The sequence below is a fragment of the Bacillus rossius genome, assembly GCF_032445375.1.
Source record: "Bacillus rossius redtenbacheri isolate Brsri chromosome 9 unlocalized genomic scaffold, Brsri_v3 Brsri_v3_scf9_2, whole genome shotgun sequence".
Lineage (NCBI taxonomy): Eukaryota > Metazoa > Arthropoda > Insecta > Phasmatodea > Bacillidae > Bacillus > Bacillus rossius.
The window spans coordinates 31,207,608-31,223,679 of record NW_026962013.1 but is presented as its reverse complement, the minus strand read 5'-3'; the positions used below and the strand labels follow the sequence as shown (position 1 = coordinate 31,223,679).

Sequence of the window (16,072 nt, the reverse complement as noted above, 5' to 3'; positions counted from 1 at the left end):
CAAGCCTGGAAATTCTGCAATTCGTCATCTTTTGCAGGAAAAACTTTGACCGTTTTGTATTTTTCTTATGATGTCTGATTAATTTTTTATTACTGTTGACAGAGTACTCATTGGCAGGCCAACTTGTTCAGCAACATCTTTCTTCTTTTGACAGCTCTTCACAGCTTCGAGCACTTCCAATTTTTCAGCGAGACTCAAAGTTTTCAGTTTACGTTTCACAGCACTCATATTTTAACAATTTTATTTGTAAACTGTTGTACAAATTGATGTGAAACAGACGACAACAAATGACTTGCTTCGCTAAAGATCAAATGAAATCAAAAATAATAAAATTGAACACCTGACAGCAAGCAGGCAAACACTGAGTCATAAATTCTTGGTAATCCTATTTATTGTATACTCCTAAATTGATTTCTAAGAATCAATGGTGTACTTACATTGTCGACAAATTCTTAAAAGTCGGTAATTTTTCTTCAAACTATAGAGGTAATAAATTTCAAATAATCGAGTTATGGATGGAAAATCTGTACCAAAATGGCTTGGAGGGACTCACTGATTATTTCTACTAATAGAGGGTTGAGATTTCGAGCAATGGAGGTTTTGGGGCTTGAATGGAAGGGAACACAACATTTTTTTGAGTTAGGGAGGTTTTCGACTTATCGAGGTTCGACTTATCGAGGTTCGACTTAAAGAGGTTCTACTGTACATCCATTTCAATTTAACTTGCAACTTGAAGAAACCAGAACCATTGATAACAACTAAGGGCCTAGGCGAAAATAATTTTGTCGGGGCTCCTTCCTCATTAAGTAATTTTTTTTTACTCACTACTTCCAACTGACCAGGATCATCTGGAGCCACTAAATCTTGTATAATGCCAAGCGTGTGTTTCCCAATCTCCGAAAGTCACACCGCTACTTGCTTTTTTTTCCAGTACCGAATTAGAATCAAATTTGTGACGTATCCGCATTAAATATGAGACAATATCATCCAAATGTTCGTCAAAATTTTCCATATATCCAAACGATATAAAAATCATTATAATACCACACTTCCGGTCAAAATAAACACCTCTTGCACTGTATGTAACTTGTTCAACCACCATCCTCCACACATACAGTTGCCAAAATTCGATAACCAACCCATTTCTACACTACAGTGGCCATAACTATAAACATGATAATTGTATGTGCATTATCACATAACTTGAATCGTTTCTCATGGATTCTATGAAAAGAAACCTTGTAATTTTCATCCTATAATGGTAAACACAAGCATTAAAAATTTTGAAACTTAACAGGGCCCCCCTGGTGCCCTGCCCCCGGGAATTTTGTAAACCCCCCCCTCCCCGACCCCTCTCTCTTTATGACCGTGAAAGAAACACAAAGCACCGTAAGTCCACCACCCTGCCATAAACAACTGACCGTCATCGCCATTACTAGCTATTTCATGCAAACAAAGGTGGATAAGAGTGGAGACATTACGTGGCATCTGGAAGTGGAGCGTGTAGGGGTTCCTCCTCTTAACACCCGCGACCGCGAGTCGCTCCCCGTTCTTGTCCACCGACACTTTCAGCTTGTCCTCCTTCGAGATTGGGTCGTTCAGCAGCACAAGGACTTTGTTCTGACCCTGGAAACAAGGAAAAAATAATTACAGACCCTCGTGACAAATGCTGCTACGCGTAACCAGTGAAGCTCGATTACGATGAAATGAGTCATAACGAAATAGTGGAAAAAAATAAAAATACATTCAGCTCAAAATATTTTCTTATACATACTCTTATTACTGAGAAAACTCACAGTCTCTTTTTGACCTTTTAACTCTCAGGGCGCCCTTGAGCATTTTACTAGCAAGGAACAGTGTGGCGGATGGCCGTTTCATTCGAAGGGGCAAAAAGCTCTCAGGTCAAGCAGGTCATGCCCTCGATGCGCCTCCTCTTGAGGAAGAGTTGCGAGGGCAAGTTGTCTGCTGGTTGTTTATATACTTCTGTGTTGTTCGTATTGTATTGTGATTTTAAGGACAGTGAATAACTTATGTATCACGTTACAAATTACAATGATGATCGTATATTTATATCTCACGATATTTTAAACAAAGTATTTTTGTTAACATGAATTTATTTATTTACTACAAGTTATGGTGGTGTATAATCGTAATGATGATTTTACTTTGAAACACATAAAACATAATTTGATTAAACTCTCGTCATTTGTGGCATGATATTAACATATTAAGTATTGCCTAACCAGTTTCATCTTCAGACCAGTCTTAATTTGCAATTTTGTTTTAAAAGATATCTGCTTTTGTGCTGGGTTAAAAAAAAAATTTAAAAAATATATATAAATAAACCTCAAGTCAATTTCTTCACATATATGAGAGTTACCAACTCTTTTTGACACAGGTTCATTTTCTCCCAACTCTTCAAACTCGTGGGGAGCACAAGAGACGGAGAGCAAAACAAACCCAGTGTTCGTGAAAAAAAACATCATGTGATGCTTTGCAAGTACAGTTGGGAAACTGGTACCCCAGGCACTACTTCTGAGAATCGTCAAGTTTCAGAACAGTTACGTGACCTAAACTGTAACAGGGAAAAGCAATCCTTTGCACACAAACAGCTGTATTTTTATATAATGCAGTAACAGTAATTTTTTTATTATTATTATTAAATTTAGCACAATCCTAACCTCTTTCACTTTCTTTGGCAGCAGAGAAAACATGGCCTTCTCCACGTGGGCAGCTGTCTGTCCCCAGACTCTCGCCACCATGCTTGTTGCAATCTCGAAAAATTCGCCGACAAACGACTCATCCTGGTCTCTCACTTGCACGCGACGCCACTGCTGATATGACATCAGGTCTGTCAACAGAAACATTTTATTGAAGTACTGTATGGCAATGTTGAATAATCTGTGAATAAACTTTTCATAAATTTGCTGTGAGCCTTACATCTGACACATGCAGACGACAATAATTATACATGAGTGTTACAAAATGGGCACTATTGTTAAATCACATGTGACAAAACCTCTTTCATAAGTAATTTAAACTACAATACTTGAGCATCTTAGCTTGTAGTGTGGCTGATAGAAAAAAATTAAGATATCTAAAATGTAAATAGTAGCTGGCTGAAAAATATTTTTAACACTCCAATAGAATTACTAAGAGTTTAAAATATTTTCACTTCTATTTTATTTTTTATACAAAATTAAATTAAACTGAAAAGCTTGTTGAAGTCAATATCATGCTGCAATCCTAATATCAAGAAATACATTACTGGCAATGCTTTGGCCAATAGTTCTGCTTAGATTCCTTAACATTTTGCTATTATACATTTATTCATATAAAAAATTTAAAATTCTAAGACTTAGTAAAATTTTTATTGGAACAAAAATTAAGCTTCCTGCTTTAATATGTCTCAGGAACAAATAAATCATTAACTTAACTGCTACTATTTACCTTTTACAATAAAATGCACTTGCACTTACATCAATAGTATATAATATATGTTTACGCCTGCAGTGAAGTATTTTAATTTACAAAGTTGTACAGTGAAACCATTTATTCCTATAGTTGGAACATAGGTAGATTGATTCTCACTCCCCAAAACAGCTAATCACAAAATTCAACTGAATTGCTTGTTTAATAATAAAGGATTTTTTTAGGGTCTGGAAGTATTTGAAAAATTCAAATTCAAATTGAATATTTTGATATTCAAGTTAAAATTTTGAATTGAATAATTTTTTTAAATTATTTGTAACCAATGCAGCAGGTAAGACTCATTTACAAAGCATTTAAATGAAAATAATGTAATATGTATGAAGACAAAAAGATTTATTAAGAAATTTTCAAATTTAGATTGATTTATAACATAGCATCTACATACATTTTTTATTTGTAACAATTTATGATTGTAATTCAGAATCACATTAATTAATCTCATTAATTTTAGTGTATTTTGTATCAATATTTCTTCGACTTCCTTGGAGAAAATTATTTGGCATTAAGTTTAAACTTAATTAATTATTCATGAATAATTTTATGTTTGATACAAATTTAAAAAAAAAAATAAAGAAACAGGATTCATAAAAGCTTGGATATTGAACAGAGATAGCCTGAAGCAACTGCTACACACTGACTTGACTAATATTAGCCGGGACCAAAGCCGTCCAGAGAAACTAAGGGCCCTCGGGCAATTACATAACGTACAATTTTTCAAATCCCACAGTTTAAAAAAAGTATCTAAAGACTAAACATTACAGTGGTCATAATTGTAAGTGTGGCTCGTGCATATTACATAACCAGGGGTGCCCACAAGGGGGGGTATCGACGCAGACTGCGTCATTAAAATTTCGAGGGGGGGGGGGGGGGGGGGGTTTTAAAAGACGAGAAAAATGTATATATTATTTACATAATTATAGCTTCTAATGTGAAAATACGTTTCTGGTGCTTTGATAATTGAAAGGGATCTTGTATATCAAATTGGCAACCCCGCACTTTTCTCAACAAAAGCAGTTTGGCATCTGTCGGTTCAGGATGGAAATATTACCTGATATGACCAAAATTATTATTAGAAAATCAGTTTTAATTAATGCAAAATGTGATAAAATATAATACTAAAAAAGTATAATATTATAAAATAATTGAGTAAATCATTGAGAAAATGGCATAAAAAATTTCGGGGGGGGGGGGGGGGGGCGCATCATTAGGTTAGGGGGTGGGGGTGAGTCATAGTGTTTGGGGGGGTGGGCACCTCTGACATAACTGATAAGGATTGCAATGAATTCTGTTAGCAACAGACCTGTTATTTTGTCCTACGCTCAAGGTAAACTCATGCATTGTAAGAATAGAATCTCGAATCTTACCCGAGCCCCGCTGGTACCCGGGCCCGGGGATTTTAATCTTGGCATAAGCATAGAGCATAGCTTTGAATTAAAAGTTTGTATGTGGCCTTTGTTTTAATTTTTAGGATATCATTTATAAATCAATAAAACAATGGTGTTTCTGAAATATGGAAATCAGAGTTTTTCAGGGTTTTGAACGACGATGTCCGGTGCCTGTGACGCTCATTGTGCAAGTGAGAGGAGCTGTGGAGTCATGAATTAGTTACCGAAACTTTCATTCACGATGAAGTTGGCATTAATCAACCACCTTGTAATTATTTGTGCTAAATATTTTTTTTTTTTTCACTGCAGACTGCACAGTAAAAACCTGGTGAGGTATTTCAGAATGACCTGATCAAACTAAATATACATTCAAAAGACCGAATTGCTACGTATTTATTGGTAACGTCATCCTAAAAAACAAAGGGTTTTACGACCAAACGACGGACTGGGAACTGGGAACAGGCCCACGACATCCTAAAAACAAAGGGTTTTGCGACTGAGCGACAGACAGGGAACTGGGAACGGGCCCACGACATCCTAAAACGGAAAGGTTTTACGACCAAACGATAAACTGTGAACTGGGAACGGGCCCACGACATCCTAAAAACGAAGGGTTTTGCGACCGAGCGACGGACTGGGAACTGGGAACGGGCCCACGACATCTTAAAAACAAAGGGTTTTACGACCAAACGATGGACTGGGAGCTGGGAACGGGCCCACGACATCCTAAAAACAAAGGGTTTTACGACCAAACGACAGACTGGGAACTGGGAACGGGCCCACGACATCCTAAAAACAAAGGGTTTTACGACCGAGCGACGGACTGGGAACTGGGAACGGGCCCACGAAATCCTAAAAACAAAGGGTTTTACGACCAAATGATGGACTGGGGACTGGGAACTGGGAACGGGCCCACGACATCCTAAAAACGAAGGGTTTACGACCGAGCGACGGACTGGGAACTGGGAACGGGCCCACGACGTCCTAAAAACAAAGGGTTTTACCACCAAACGACGGACTGGGAACTGGGAACGGGCCCACGACATCCTAAAAACAAAGGGTTTTACCACCAAACGACGGACTGGGAACTGGGAACGGGCCCACGACATCCTAAAAACAAAGGGTTTTGCGACCGAACGACGGACTGGGAAGGGACGCACCGGCCCCGTGCTGCTGCAGGAAGTGCTCCTCGGAGACGCCCAGCAGCATGGCGAGCACGCGGTCGGGACGCAGCAGCCGCGCCAGGGCCACCGAGACGCCCCGGTTCGCCGCCTGCTCCAGGAACTGGGGGCACACGATCACGATCTGCAGCTTGGCTCCGGCGAGCTTTTCCTGCAGCGCGGGCGGGGTCGGCCGGGGGCCCGCCACCTCCTCCAGCCCCACGCTCACCACCCTGCGCACACAACACGCACACATCAGCGACATCCTCGACTGAGCTGACCTGAAGCACGTTCGCTCGAGGACCTACAAAATGATCCAACTGTTGACGAAAGCCTTAAAGATAATTAACATCAAAGATGCCATGTACTGGTCAGGGCAGTCATGGTCAGTGGCGTAGCCAAGATTTGTGTATGGGGGGGTGTTAAGAAACATGGCCCCCCGTATTAAAGGTACTCCCCCGGGAAAATTTGGATTTTTAGGTGTAAAATAGTGCTATTTTAGCAGTTTTCGGTACTTAAATTTAAATATTGTAATGGTAAAATTTTTATTAATTTTTAATATGAAATTTGTTTGAGTGATGAATATGAAATTAAATTAAATTAAAGATTTGGTGCTAAGGGAAGGGGGGGGGGGTTTGAACCCCTAATCCCCTCCCTGGCTACGCCCCTGGTCATGGTGCAACGTGAAACAATCCACATAGAAGAAAATCTGGGAAACACATTGCCCCGCATTTTTTTTTTGGGGGGGGGGGGGGGGCGTAAACTGGCAGAGCAATTTTTACTTGAATAATGCAGTGTTAGAAATACAAAAAATATGTTTTGGAGGGCAGATGAATTTAATTAATTTTATTGAAAGATGCATAGGTACATGAATATATTCACATATTTAAAAACTTTTATTTTTCGTGCACTATCTAACTTGCGATGTGTTAAGAATGAAATGACCGCAAATGAATGTATTTATTTACCATCTAAGTTGATTAAAAAAAAAAAAAGGGAAATATTTGGGGGGGAGGGGAAGGAGGCAAGACAAGTTCTCTTCTCGAGTGGAAACTAGTCAGTTACGTCCCTGTTAGGTGCAAATCTATAAAGAAATAAAATCTAATGCTAGCTTAACCAATAGGTAAGTAAATAGATCTATTCTTAATATTCTCCTTGTGGCTGAACTTTATGTTAAAGGTAATATTCGAACTAACACCTCACAATGTTCCATTTTTATTGACTTTGTTTTAACCCCATAACTAACTACTAATATTTGCAATGTAATCTACAACCTAACAACCAAATACAATAAAAAACAATAATAACTGAAGAAATTTTTAAAAGTTAACACAACTAAAACATTTCTACATAGGTAGTAAATATAATTTTTTTACATTTAATTGCTTGTTATTTTCTTTAGTTTGCTTTGAGGCATCCAGTTATCATTATCTCTACGGACACTATCCACTTTGGATTCCAAGTCAGAAATTAAAATTAATGTGTTTGTTTTTGAAAGCTATTTGTGTGTTTATCCAATACAGGTACTTATATCTAAAACTCCTCCACCATTTTTGCTCAAACACAAACTTAAAAATTCCATTGGCCATACCTAGCTACCCACCAAATTTCACGAATATCCAATTAATGGTTCAAATTTTATCATCGGACAAAGTCACATTCATTCATACAATCTCTGAGCGTTCTAGTTGCTGCGGAGACTTCGTTTTGCTCAGTCATTCAATCAAAAATTTTCAAAATTAAAATTCAAAGCTGAGGTCACATTACGCATTATCAGCATTGCCAGCAGACAGGATGCCAAAGCAATTATAGATGTCTTCAAGAAGGAGAAGCATGTCTGGTATGCAGGCCTATTTGCAAACAATAGGGCAGCGTCACAAGGTCGGGAATGAGGGTCGGGTCGTCAGTGAGTCAACAGGAGAGGTGTGGTTACCAGCAACCAGGTGACTAACCAGTGAACTTGTGATTACTGTGGCTAGCAGGTTCTACCATGCCAAGCTGGTTATTTCATTTTGCTGCCGCTGTCTACTATTATTTGAGGGCTTATCCTGCAAGTGCATCACAACTAGGAGATTGTAAGGCACCTGTTGAAAAATGATGAATATAACAAACGCTTTAATTTAATATACACAAAATATTATTTAAAAATTCAATTCCTTTTAATATTGTGCAAATGAAAATTATTTCTGATGTTACATACACACAAACACACCCCAACACACACAACATATAAAATGTGCATCTGTGCTATTTACTGATAATTTAACAGAGAGAAATTAAATGACCAAAAGAGAAGAATATAATATAAAAATTCAAAAGGGCATAACTACAAAAAAGCAAATCTGCCAAAAAAAACTATCGGGCATACAAACATATTAGTTATACATAAAAGACAAAAGTACTATCAGATATAGTATATTTAAAAAATAAAAACAAATCTTTTCTAAAGGACATAAGTACAAAAATAAAAATATCATTAAAAGATTCCCAATGATGCAAACTTTGATTTTCAAAAAGAGAAATTTTTTTACAGTTTTTTGTTTAAAGCTCAACTTTTTAGTAATTATAAGCATAATTATTCATAAGGTGCCTAATGTGTCCACTGAAAAGTTAGGAATATAACAAACATTTAAATTTAATAATAATATGTGTTCCAATTATGGGGCTCTATTTCAAATGTTACTCTATTGTTACCCATCCATTTCTATTTTATACACATCTCTATGAAGTTAATACAAAACTCTCACTAGTACAAAGCGTTTACAGTTGCCGAAATTACATAGAGTTATAGTGCTAAGGAATTTGTTTTACAAGAGTATGGTTTATATGTAATACAAGGTGGTTTTTGATCCAAGGGTTCTGAAGAATGGTTCATACAAATATTCCAGAAAATTACAAAAAAAAAAAGTGAAAGTTTATCTAAAATAATACTAGTATTGATCATGGGCGTCGCAACCGGGGGGGACGGGGGGGATACGTCCCCCCCAATAATAAGTCTTCAATTTCATCCCCTCCAATAATATATTTAGTTTCGTAGTTATACTAAAAATATGATTTCTGTGATACAACCCATATGTTGTGCATGGTGCATTTAGTCCAATCATGGTAATGTGAGCACTTTTTAATTCGATCTTTGTGTAAAATCAAAATCAGGTCCGATACCGAATACAGATATGTTAACCTTGTTTTTACAAATTTGTTCTCTGAAAATATTTTTATAAAAAATAAAATATATATTGCAACCAACTATAATTAGAATATTTAGGGGAAAAAAATGCCTAAAAACCACCTTTTTGCACCTTCAAACCCCAAAGTTTCCCGGGGGAAGACCCCCACTTTTTTCCAGGGGATGGATATTCCTCAACACTAAATCAATTGAAGTCCCCCCCAAAAAATATATTCTTGCGATGCCCATGGTATTGATGAAATTGCTTTGATTCATTGTAGGTTTGGGTAAAAAGCTTAGATATTACAAAATTATGTTAAATCTTTTGTAAGCAATTTCTAAACCTTTTCTTAACTCTTCTGTTCTATGATGAAAGTACGATAAAAAATACTTTTTTGAGCCACAGGTATAGACATCCTAAATTTTAATATTACATTCCTTTAAAAAAAATACATTAGGTGCTGTATAAAAATTGTGTGCAAGTTTCCTTGGAGCACATTATATTTTTAAGTTGTGTTATGCATGTACTAAAAGAAATATTTTTTTTTTTAACTTCATTTGAATTTGATTTAGAAATCAAACAAAAATTGTAAGTTTTGTAATCGTTTTGATAATACTGAAGTGGTTACTGCAAAGGTTTTGTGTTGTCGAGGTTTGAAAGCTGCGACCCCAGGACCCACCTGCGACACTGGGTGCTGAAGCGCTCGAAGCAGGTGGTCAGGTAGCTGACCCACAGAGCTGCCGTCTGGCTATCCTGGCTCGACACTATCAAGATGTCTGCCATGTCTGCCGCGCGGGTCCCTGCACACAACGGAACACACACGGCTCGCAGACAATCTCGCAAACACCGTCGCGCATTGTGAATACAGCTGTTTCACTGTCCAGCACTGGAGTGTGAAAGGTAAAAAATAAATTTGGTGATAGATTAAAAAAAAAAAAAAAAAATCTATAAAAATAAAGTATTAAGTATTTTTATACTCAAATTTTTACAAAGAATATAAATAGTAAAAAAAATCAATATGAAACATTTCCAATTCTTTTTATTTTCAAAGCCTGAAAATTGTCTAGACATTATTTAATAAAAATAAACACTTTCCACTTCTGAAATGAAATGCTATGAATTACAACTTTAAGCTATCTTATGGATACAAATAAAACAGTACTCTCTCTGAACTGGGCAGTTATATTATGAAGGAAATTTCTCTCACAGCAGCTGATTTTACTCTGTGTTTTTACTGTTGCACCTATGTACTTTGTTCTACAAACAGTTATAAAATCTTAAGAGTTTAGCTCTCTTAGGGTAAAAAACAGTTAATAGAATTTTAAAAAATAAACAATATGCATTGTACTCATATTCAAGAACTTAACAAATTAAATAGGTAGGGGCCAAAGGAAATAATTTGTCAAAAACCAAATAAGCCAGAATGACACAAACTGTATTACAATAAATGAGACCCAAAAAGGTAGAAAAAAATTTATCACTTTTAATACCATCCTTTGGAAGAAGATGAACAAATCACAGACATATACAGAAGGTGGAGGTCCTCTTTGGTAACTTGTAGATAGTAGATTACTCGTAGTTCTTACAGATAACACGATGTTACTAAACAATGATAGAATCAAACAGCAACTGTTGCAAAATAAATCAAAGTTCACATAAACTTTCCCTTATATTTGAAATGATGTCTCTCAATAAGTGGCATCCTCAGCTCCTCAAAAACAATCATGAGCTAGAGAACAATGATCATGTGCCAACAGCAATAAATATTCAGAAAATTGCAACAAACTGTAGCGCCGGCCAAACATCCTGCTAGCTTGGACCCATAGCTCAATAGAAGCCATTGCTCGGAGCGGATCCGCAGAGACAAATAGTAGGCAGAGCTGTACAAACCATATTAGTGCAGGCTCGGCTTTGCCCGGTCACACAACTGTTGTAAAAACATCCCTCATCGTAAGGATACTGGTGAGGTGTGCATATCTACATTTTGCTTGTTGAGAACTTGAGGGCACCATTAAAAAAGTTTCTGCACCCAAAGAGATTTCATTAAAAAAAATTGTGCACGTGGAATTCGCACACGACAGAAGTAAAACTTCTTGCTTTTTAGGTTTAGATAGAGATAAAGAGATAAGTTATTTTCATTTTTGATCAAACTATCCCCATAAAAATGAATGATGATTATAAACTCAATTGCACAAACAATAACTCTTTTCCATAGGAATAAATTGTAGATTCTTTAAATAAAATAAAATAAATGTGGCAGCGTCAATCGTCGGCCATTACGAAAACTGAGGAGTAGACAAACACAAGCAGCAATACGAGAATTCCCCTTTCTGGCTGTTACAACTAGCATATAGCATGCTACATATTGACGTCGTCCCAAGTGCTCCCTTCGCTCGCACAGGTCGTTATGTCCCCTCGTCGCCTCACCAATGTGGGGGCGCTTGGGACGTTTTTGCGGGAAGCGGGCTCCGGGTGACGCGCAGCGATGCGGAACGCGGCAGTCGAGCTTCAGACCTGGACCAGGCAAGTTGTGTGTCGCGCATCGCAAGTGAACAGTTCCGCCGATAACTGAGCAACTCCGCCCGCACCGGGCCACCACCTCTATACCGATCCAGCTCCCTGCCAGCCACGTGGCGCCGTCACGACCCCGAGGATCTCCGCTCTACCTGTGAACTGGCCCGCAGGGTCTGAACTTAGGCTAGTTGGCGCCCTCAGCGACGGCAACATCGTAGCAGGGACAATATCTATCCCTCCCCCTTGCCATCTTCCCATTCGATCGCTAGCGCATGCTTTGGAGTGGCATCACCGCTGACGAACTCTCCTCTACCGGTTCCCAACCACATACCTAACTATATTTCCTTCATGCAATCAAAATTTTTGTAAAACTAAAAAAAAATTGTTGCCCCCTCAATAAAGAAAAGTTTCACTTAAAATTTTTTTTTCGAAAACCCAATCTGGGCCTGAATATTTTGCCCCCTTGACTGCACACCCCCCCCCCCCCCCCCCCACCCACCCATCTCTGTGGCCCTGATTACTTCTCACACTCCTACCTCTGAGCTGACAGTTCCCAAGACTCTGGCCTGCACTTTAACTGAAAATGCTTGAACATGGAATACAAAAAAAAAAATGTTAACCGGGAAAATTGGCAATCTGAGCAAGTCACAGATAATCTTGTTAAAGAAGTGACGGGAAACACGTACTGAAACTTCTGCAGATGTTTACGCACATTCTTTTCACGCTTTTGTTTTTATCCTCCGCACCACCCTCAGCCGAGCAACAACCCATTAGTACGAAGCTCTAGTGCATTTCGATGGAGGAATTCGGGTGGATAAAATGGTTGCACTTCAAGAAAACCCACGTCTGCTATGTTTTCCTGCTTGTAAAAAATATTGGGATTTCATCCCGCCGGGAATCGAAACTAAATCACCTTGGTTGGAGGCCGGAGATAATATGACTTGTTTTATAGCTTTATTAATTTTCACCATTAGGTACAAATCTATTCGAAAAATATTTCAAAAATTAATAAATAAACAAATCGATAAGTAAATAAGACCAACCAGTATGGCTGCAATCAGGACTATCAAGGGGGCCGGCTGAGTTCCAAAATAATTTTTTATGCTTGTTGCCCTGATAGTAAGACAAAAATTACAATTCTTTTGCTGATAAAATCCACTGGAAGCCTTATAACTTATGCCAATTTTTTTTTGAGACGAGGTTTACAGTAATGGCTTTGGTAACATTTAGTTTTATTTTTTTTTAAATTGTGGGTTTTGAGAAAAATTACATTAATGATTTGCCCCAGGGCCAAAGTTTCTCTCGATGGTCCCAACTGCAATATCATTAAGAATTAAACTTAAATTAAAATAAAAAATATCACAATCGCATTCCCAAGTGATGATATTTCATACTACTTTTGTCTGTAAATTAAGTATTGTTGAAACACCTGGTTTTAATGCTTTTCAGGTATCGGATTCACATGTTAAAAAAAAGTTTTTGTTGCAGTCATTGGTCGGTGTCCGATGGTATTTGGCTTGGTTTGTGCTTGTTGTTTGATTGGAACATAATGATCTATGTATTGTTGAGGGATTCAATTGTTCTTAAATTTGTCTGCATTGATTTAATTGTATTGCAGTTTTTGCATCCACTGCTGGCTTGTCAACGTGTTGCAACATGAATAAACAGAATCTAAAGTAACAAAGTCATAGGATTCTTAAATACAACAGAATTTAAATGCGAAACAATTAAAACTGCTGTTGAAAAAAAAACTGACAATGAGAGCTAATAGAGACATAAACCAAAACCAACACAGTATCTACTCAAACTACAGGTAACAGTAGGTAACAAGTAAATGAATTCTGTAGTTTGCTGCAGTTTCTTACGCATGTGAGTTATTGCCGGGGATATGACGTAAGGTGGTGTAGGCTTATGTTATGTGAGAGGAAGTGTGCACTCGAGTATGAGGTATTTTTGTGTACGGCCATCACTTCTGGTTTTGTTTGTTTAGGTACATGTGTTGTAACTTTACACTGCCTTGCAAATGAACAAATATTGTCTTTCCTCTAGGATGGTGCGAGGACATGTTCCATTTAGAAAGCGTGCGAGGAATTTCCCACCCGAAAGCAAAGTTGTTTACCAACATACAATAATGGTTATAGAACACGTGTCATGAATGTAACCAACCTGCTTGCTAAATGCATGATTCTTGCACCCTCATGAAAGAACCCAGGGTTTGTCCTGTGTCTAAGCAGGTTTTGTCTGGGCCCAAATTATATAGTTGTAGTCGAGAGTTAAGAGTGAGGGGAGTTAGGCACGGCATCAATCGCGGTCATGGTTGGCCAATCCCCTCCTAGCACATGATGCATGTTATCCCTCCTCATGGCCATGGCTAAACCCCAGCATGATAAGGCATACAGGCTTCGGCCCGAGACACACCTAGAGTCTTCTACCTAGACCAATCCCAAATTCACATATTTTAAAGTTATATTAGGGAAAAAAATCAATTTACAAATGTATTTATAAGAACTAAATATTAAGTATCTATCTGAGATTCAACTAAAATTTATATATAACTATATAGGGATTAAATTTTTAAATCAAAATGTATGACGTTTCTTTGAAATTAATAACTTTAATCAATCTTGTGTCTCATTAGGACTTAAAAATTCCTGAACACTGCAGCTTCCCATAATATATGAGTATGGATAACATAGGCCCTGATTAAAATAAAGTCAATAGTGGTTGTAACAGATTTTATAGCTACGCAAAATCGAAAAATTATTGGAATTTCATGATAAAGAGCAGCTGGACACAAAAGCTGCAAATTTCTTTAAACCCAAATGATAGCAGCTGTTTTCATGAGCACTGTTATCAGTGTTACATAATCTTGAAGATTATATTACCTTTGAATTCAGAGATAAGTTCTGTGTAAATGAGCAGACTACAGTACCAGTGGGAAAAATAAGAAAACCAAGTAAGATTTGCCCATATATTAAGTTAGAAATAATTATCCTCACAAACAAATCATTAACAGGTACCAATGCAAGGTAGAGTAAAGGCTGACTTCGAATATGAATTTATATTAGCTTCATTATTTGTTTGACAAGGAGTTGACTAGACCCGTGATAACATTTTTTTCATTTGAAGGTAGGTACTTGCATCCTAAATACATTTGATAAAAAAATTTAAAGAAACAATGAAAAGGACTGTTAACTGATGCATTATTAAATACATAAATAAGTAATACTATATGCATTATAGTAGAAACACATCTCAAAGTTGATTTGCCATGTGACAATATAGGTATGTACTATTTAATGCTTTTGTGCGAAAGCAACAACTGAATTCCATTAAAACTGAACCATATCTTAGTTATTTATACAGTAATCACAAGCCTTGCAGACTGTGTCCTAGGAGGAAATCCACCCTATAAAGCATATAGTATACATAGTGATTCAACCCTTTAAATAATATATCACAAATTCTAAAACATTCTGCATGTGATTATCCCACAAAAAAGCGTCGGAAACACCTTATATTGAGTTTTGGGATGTCAAAAGCACTTTGGAAAGTCTAAAACCTTCCTTTCCTATTGAAAATGCTAGATGTATGAAGATTCTTGATTACTGTTTCTGTGCTAGTTAAAAAAAAGTAAAGATAAAATAGTAAGATGTTATATCACACAGTCATGCACAGAGTGTTAAATCCACAGGAGCCATGATATAGCAGGTTTTGAACCACTGAACCATGAACTCGATTCGAGTTCACTCGAATCATGACAAGGGGCCAGGATCAGACCCATGACTCTCCCCACATGGGCGCAAATGCTTGAATCATGACACTTACAGAACCTTTAAGAAACTCGCCTCAATCTTGGAAGGTCCTGTCATCCTGACCCATCACCATTTAAACACACACATCAAACCTCCAGGGATGTCGCCAAAAATGTGTTTCAGGGATGCCCCAACATTTGAACAACTACTGTTTACTTAAATTTTGTGCCACTCACATAAAAATTTTAATACTATAATTTTACAACCAAAAATAACTTTATAATTATTCTTTATTTGAATACCTTCTAATTACAATAACAGTATGGATACATCCCAAAATGATGATGCTTCCATAAAAATTAAAAGTTCACTGTCACTGGGTCCTTTTAAGTTTTATATAAATCTGTTTCATTCTTCAGCATCACTGAAAAAATAATTCTTGTGCATGTGAACTGTTGTACTACGACTCTTTAAAATGATGATTCAAAATTGATGTTAACTTCATTGTTTCAAAAAATTTGGATCCCTGAATCATGATATCCTCCAAACGGCAGCGCACCTGAAACTCCTTCCACAAGGATTCAAACTCACACGCAAAC

The 16,072-nt window shown here is 37.2% G+C and overlaps 1 protein-coding gene across 10 annotated transcripts in view; it reads right to left on the bottom strand.

Moving 5' to 3' along the window:
* The window catches only part of LOC134542929 (phosphoinositide 3-kinase adapter protein 1), a 101,450-nt gene that overhangs the window by 62,631 nt on the left and 22,747 nt on the right, over nucleotides 1-16,072 (bottom strand). For all 10 annotated transcript variants that reach the window (XM_063387530.1, XM_063387531.1, XM_063387532.1 and 7 more), the window contains 4 exons: nucleotides 9,884-10,004; nucleotides 6,038-6,270; nucleotides 2,682-2,851; nucleotides 1,482-1,626 (listed from right to left, as the gene is read on the bottom strand). In XM_063387530.1, coding sequence (XP_063243600.1) covers nucleotides 1,482-1,626; nucleotides 2,682-2,851; nucleotides 6,038-6,270; nucleotides 9,884-10,004 — 669 coding nt within the window. The remainder of the gene's footprint in view (nucleotides 1-1,481; nucleotides 1,627-2,681; nucleotides 2,852-6,037; nucleotides 6,271-9,883; nucleotides 10,005-16,072) is intronic.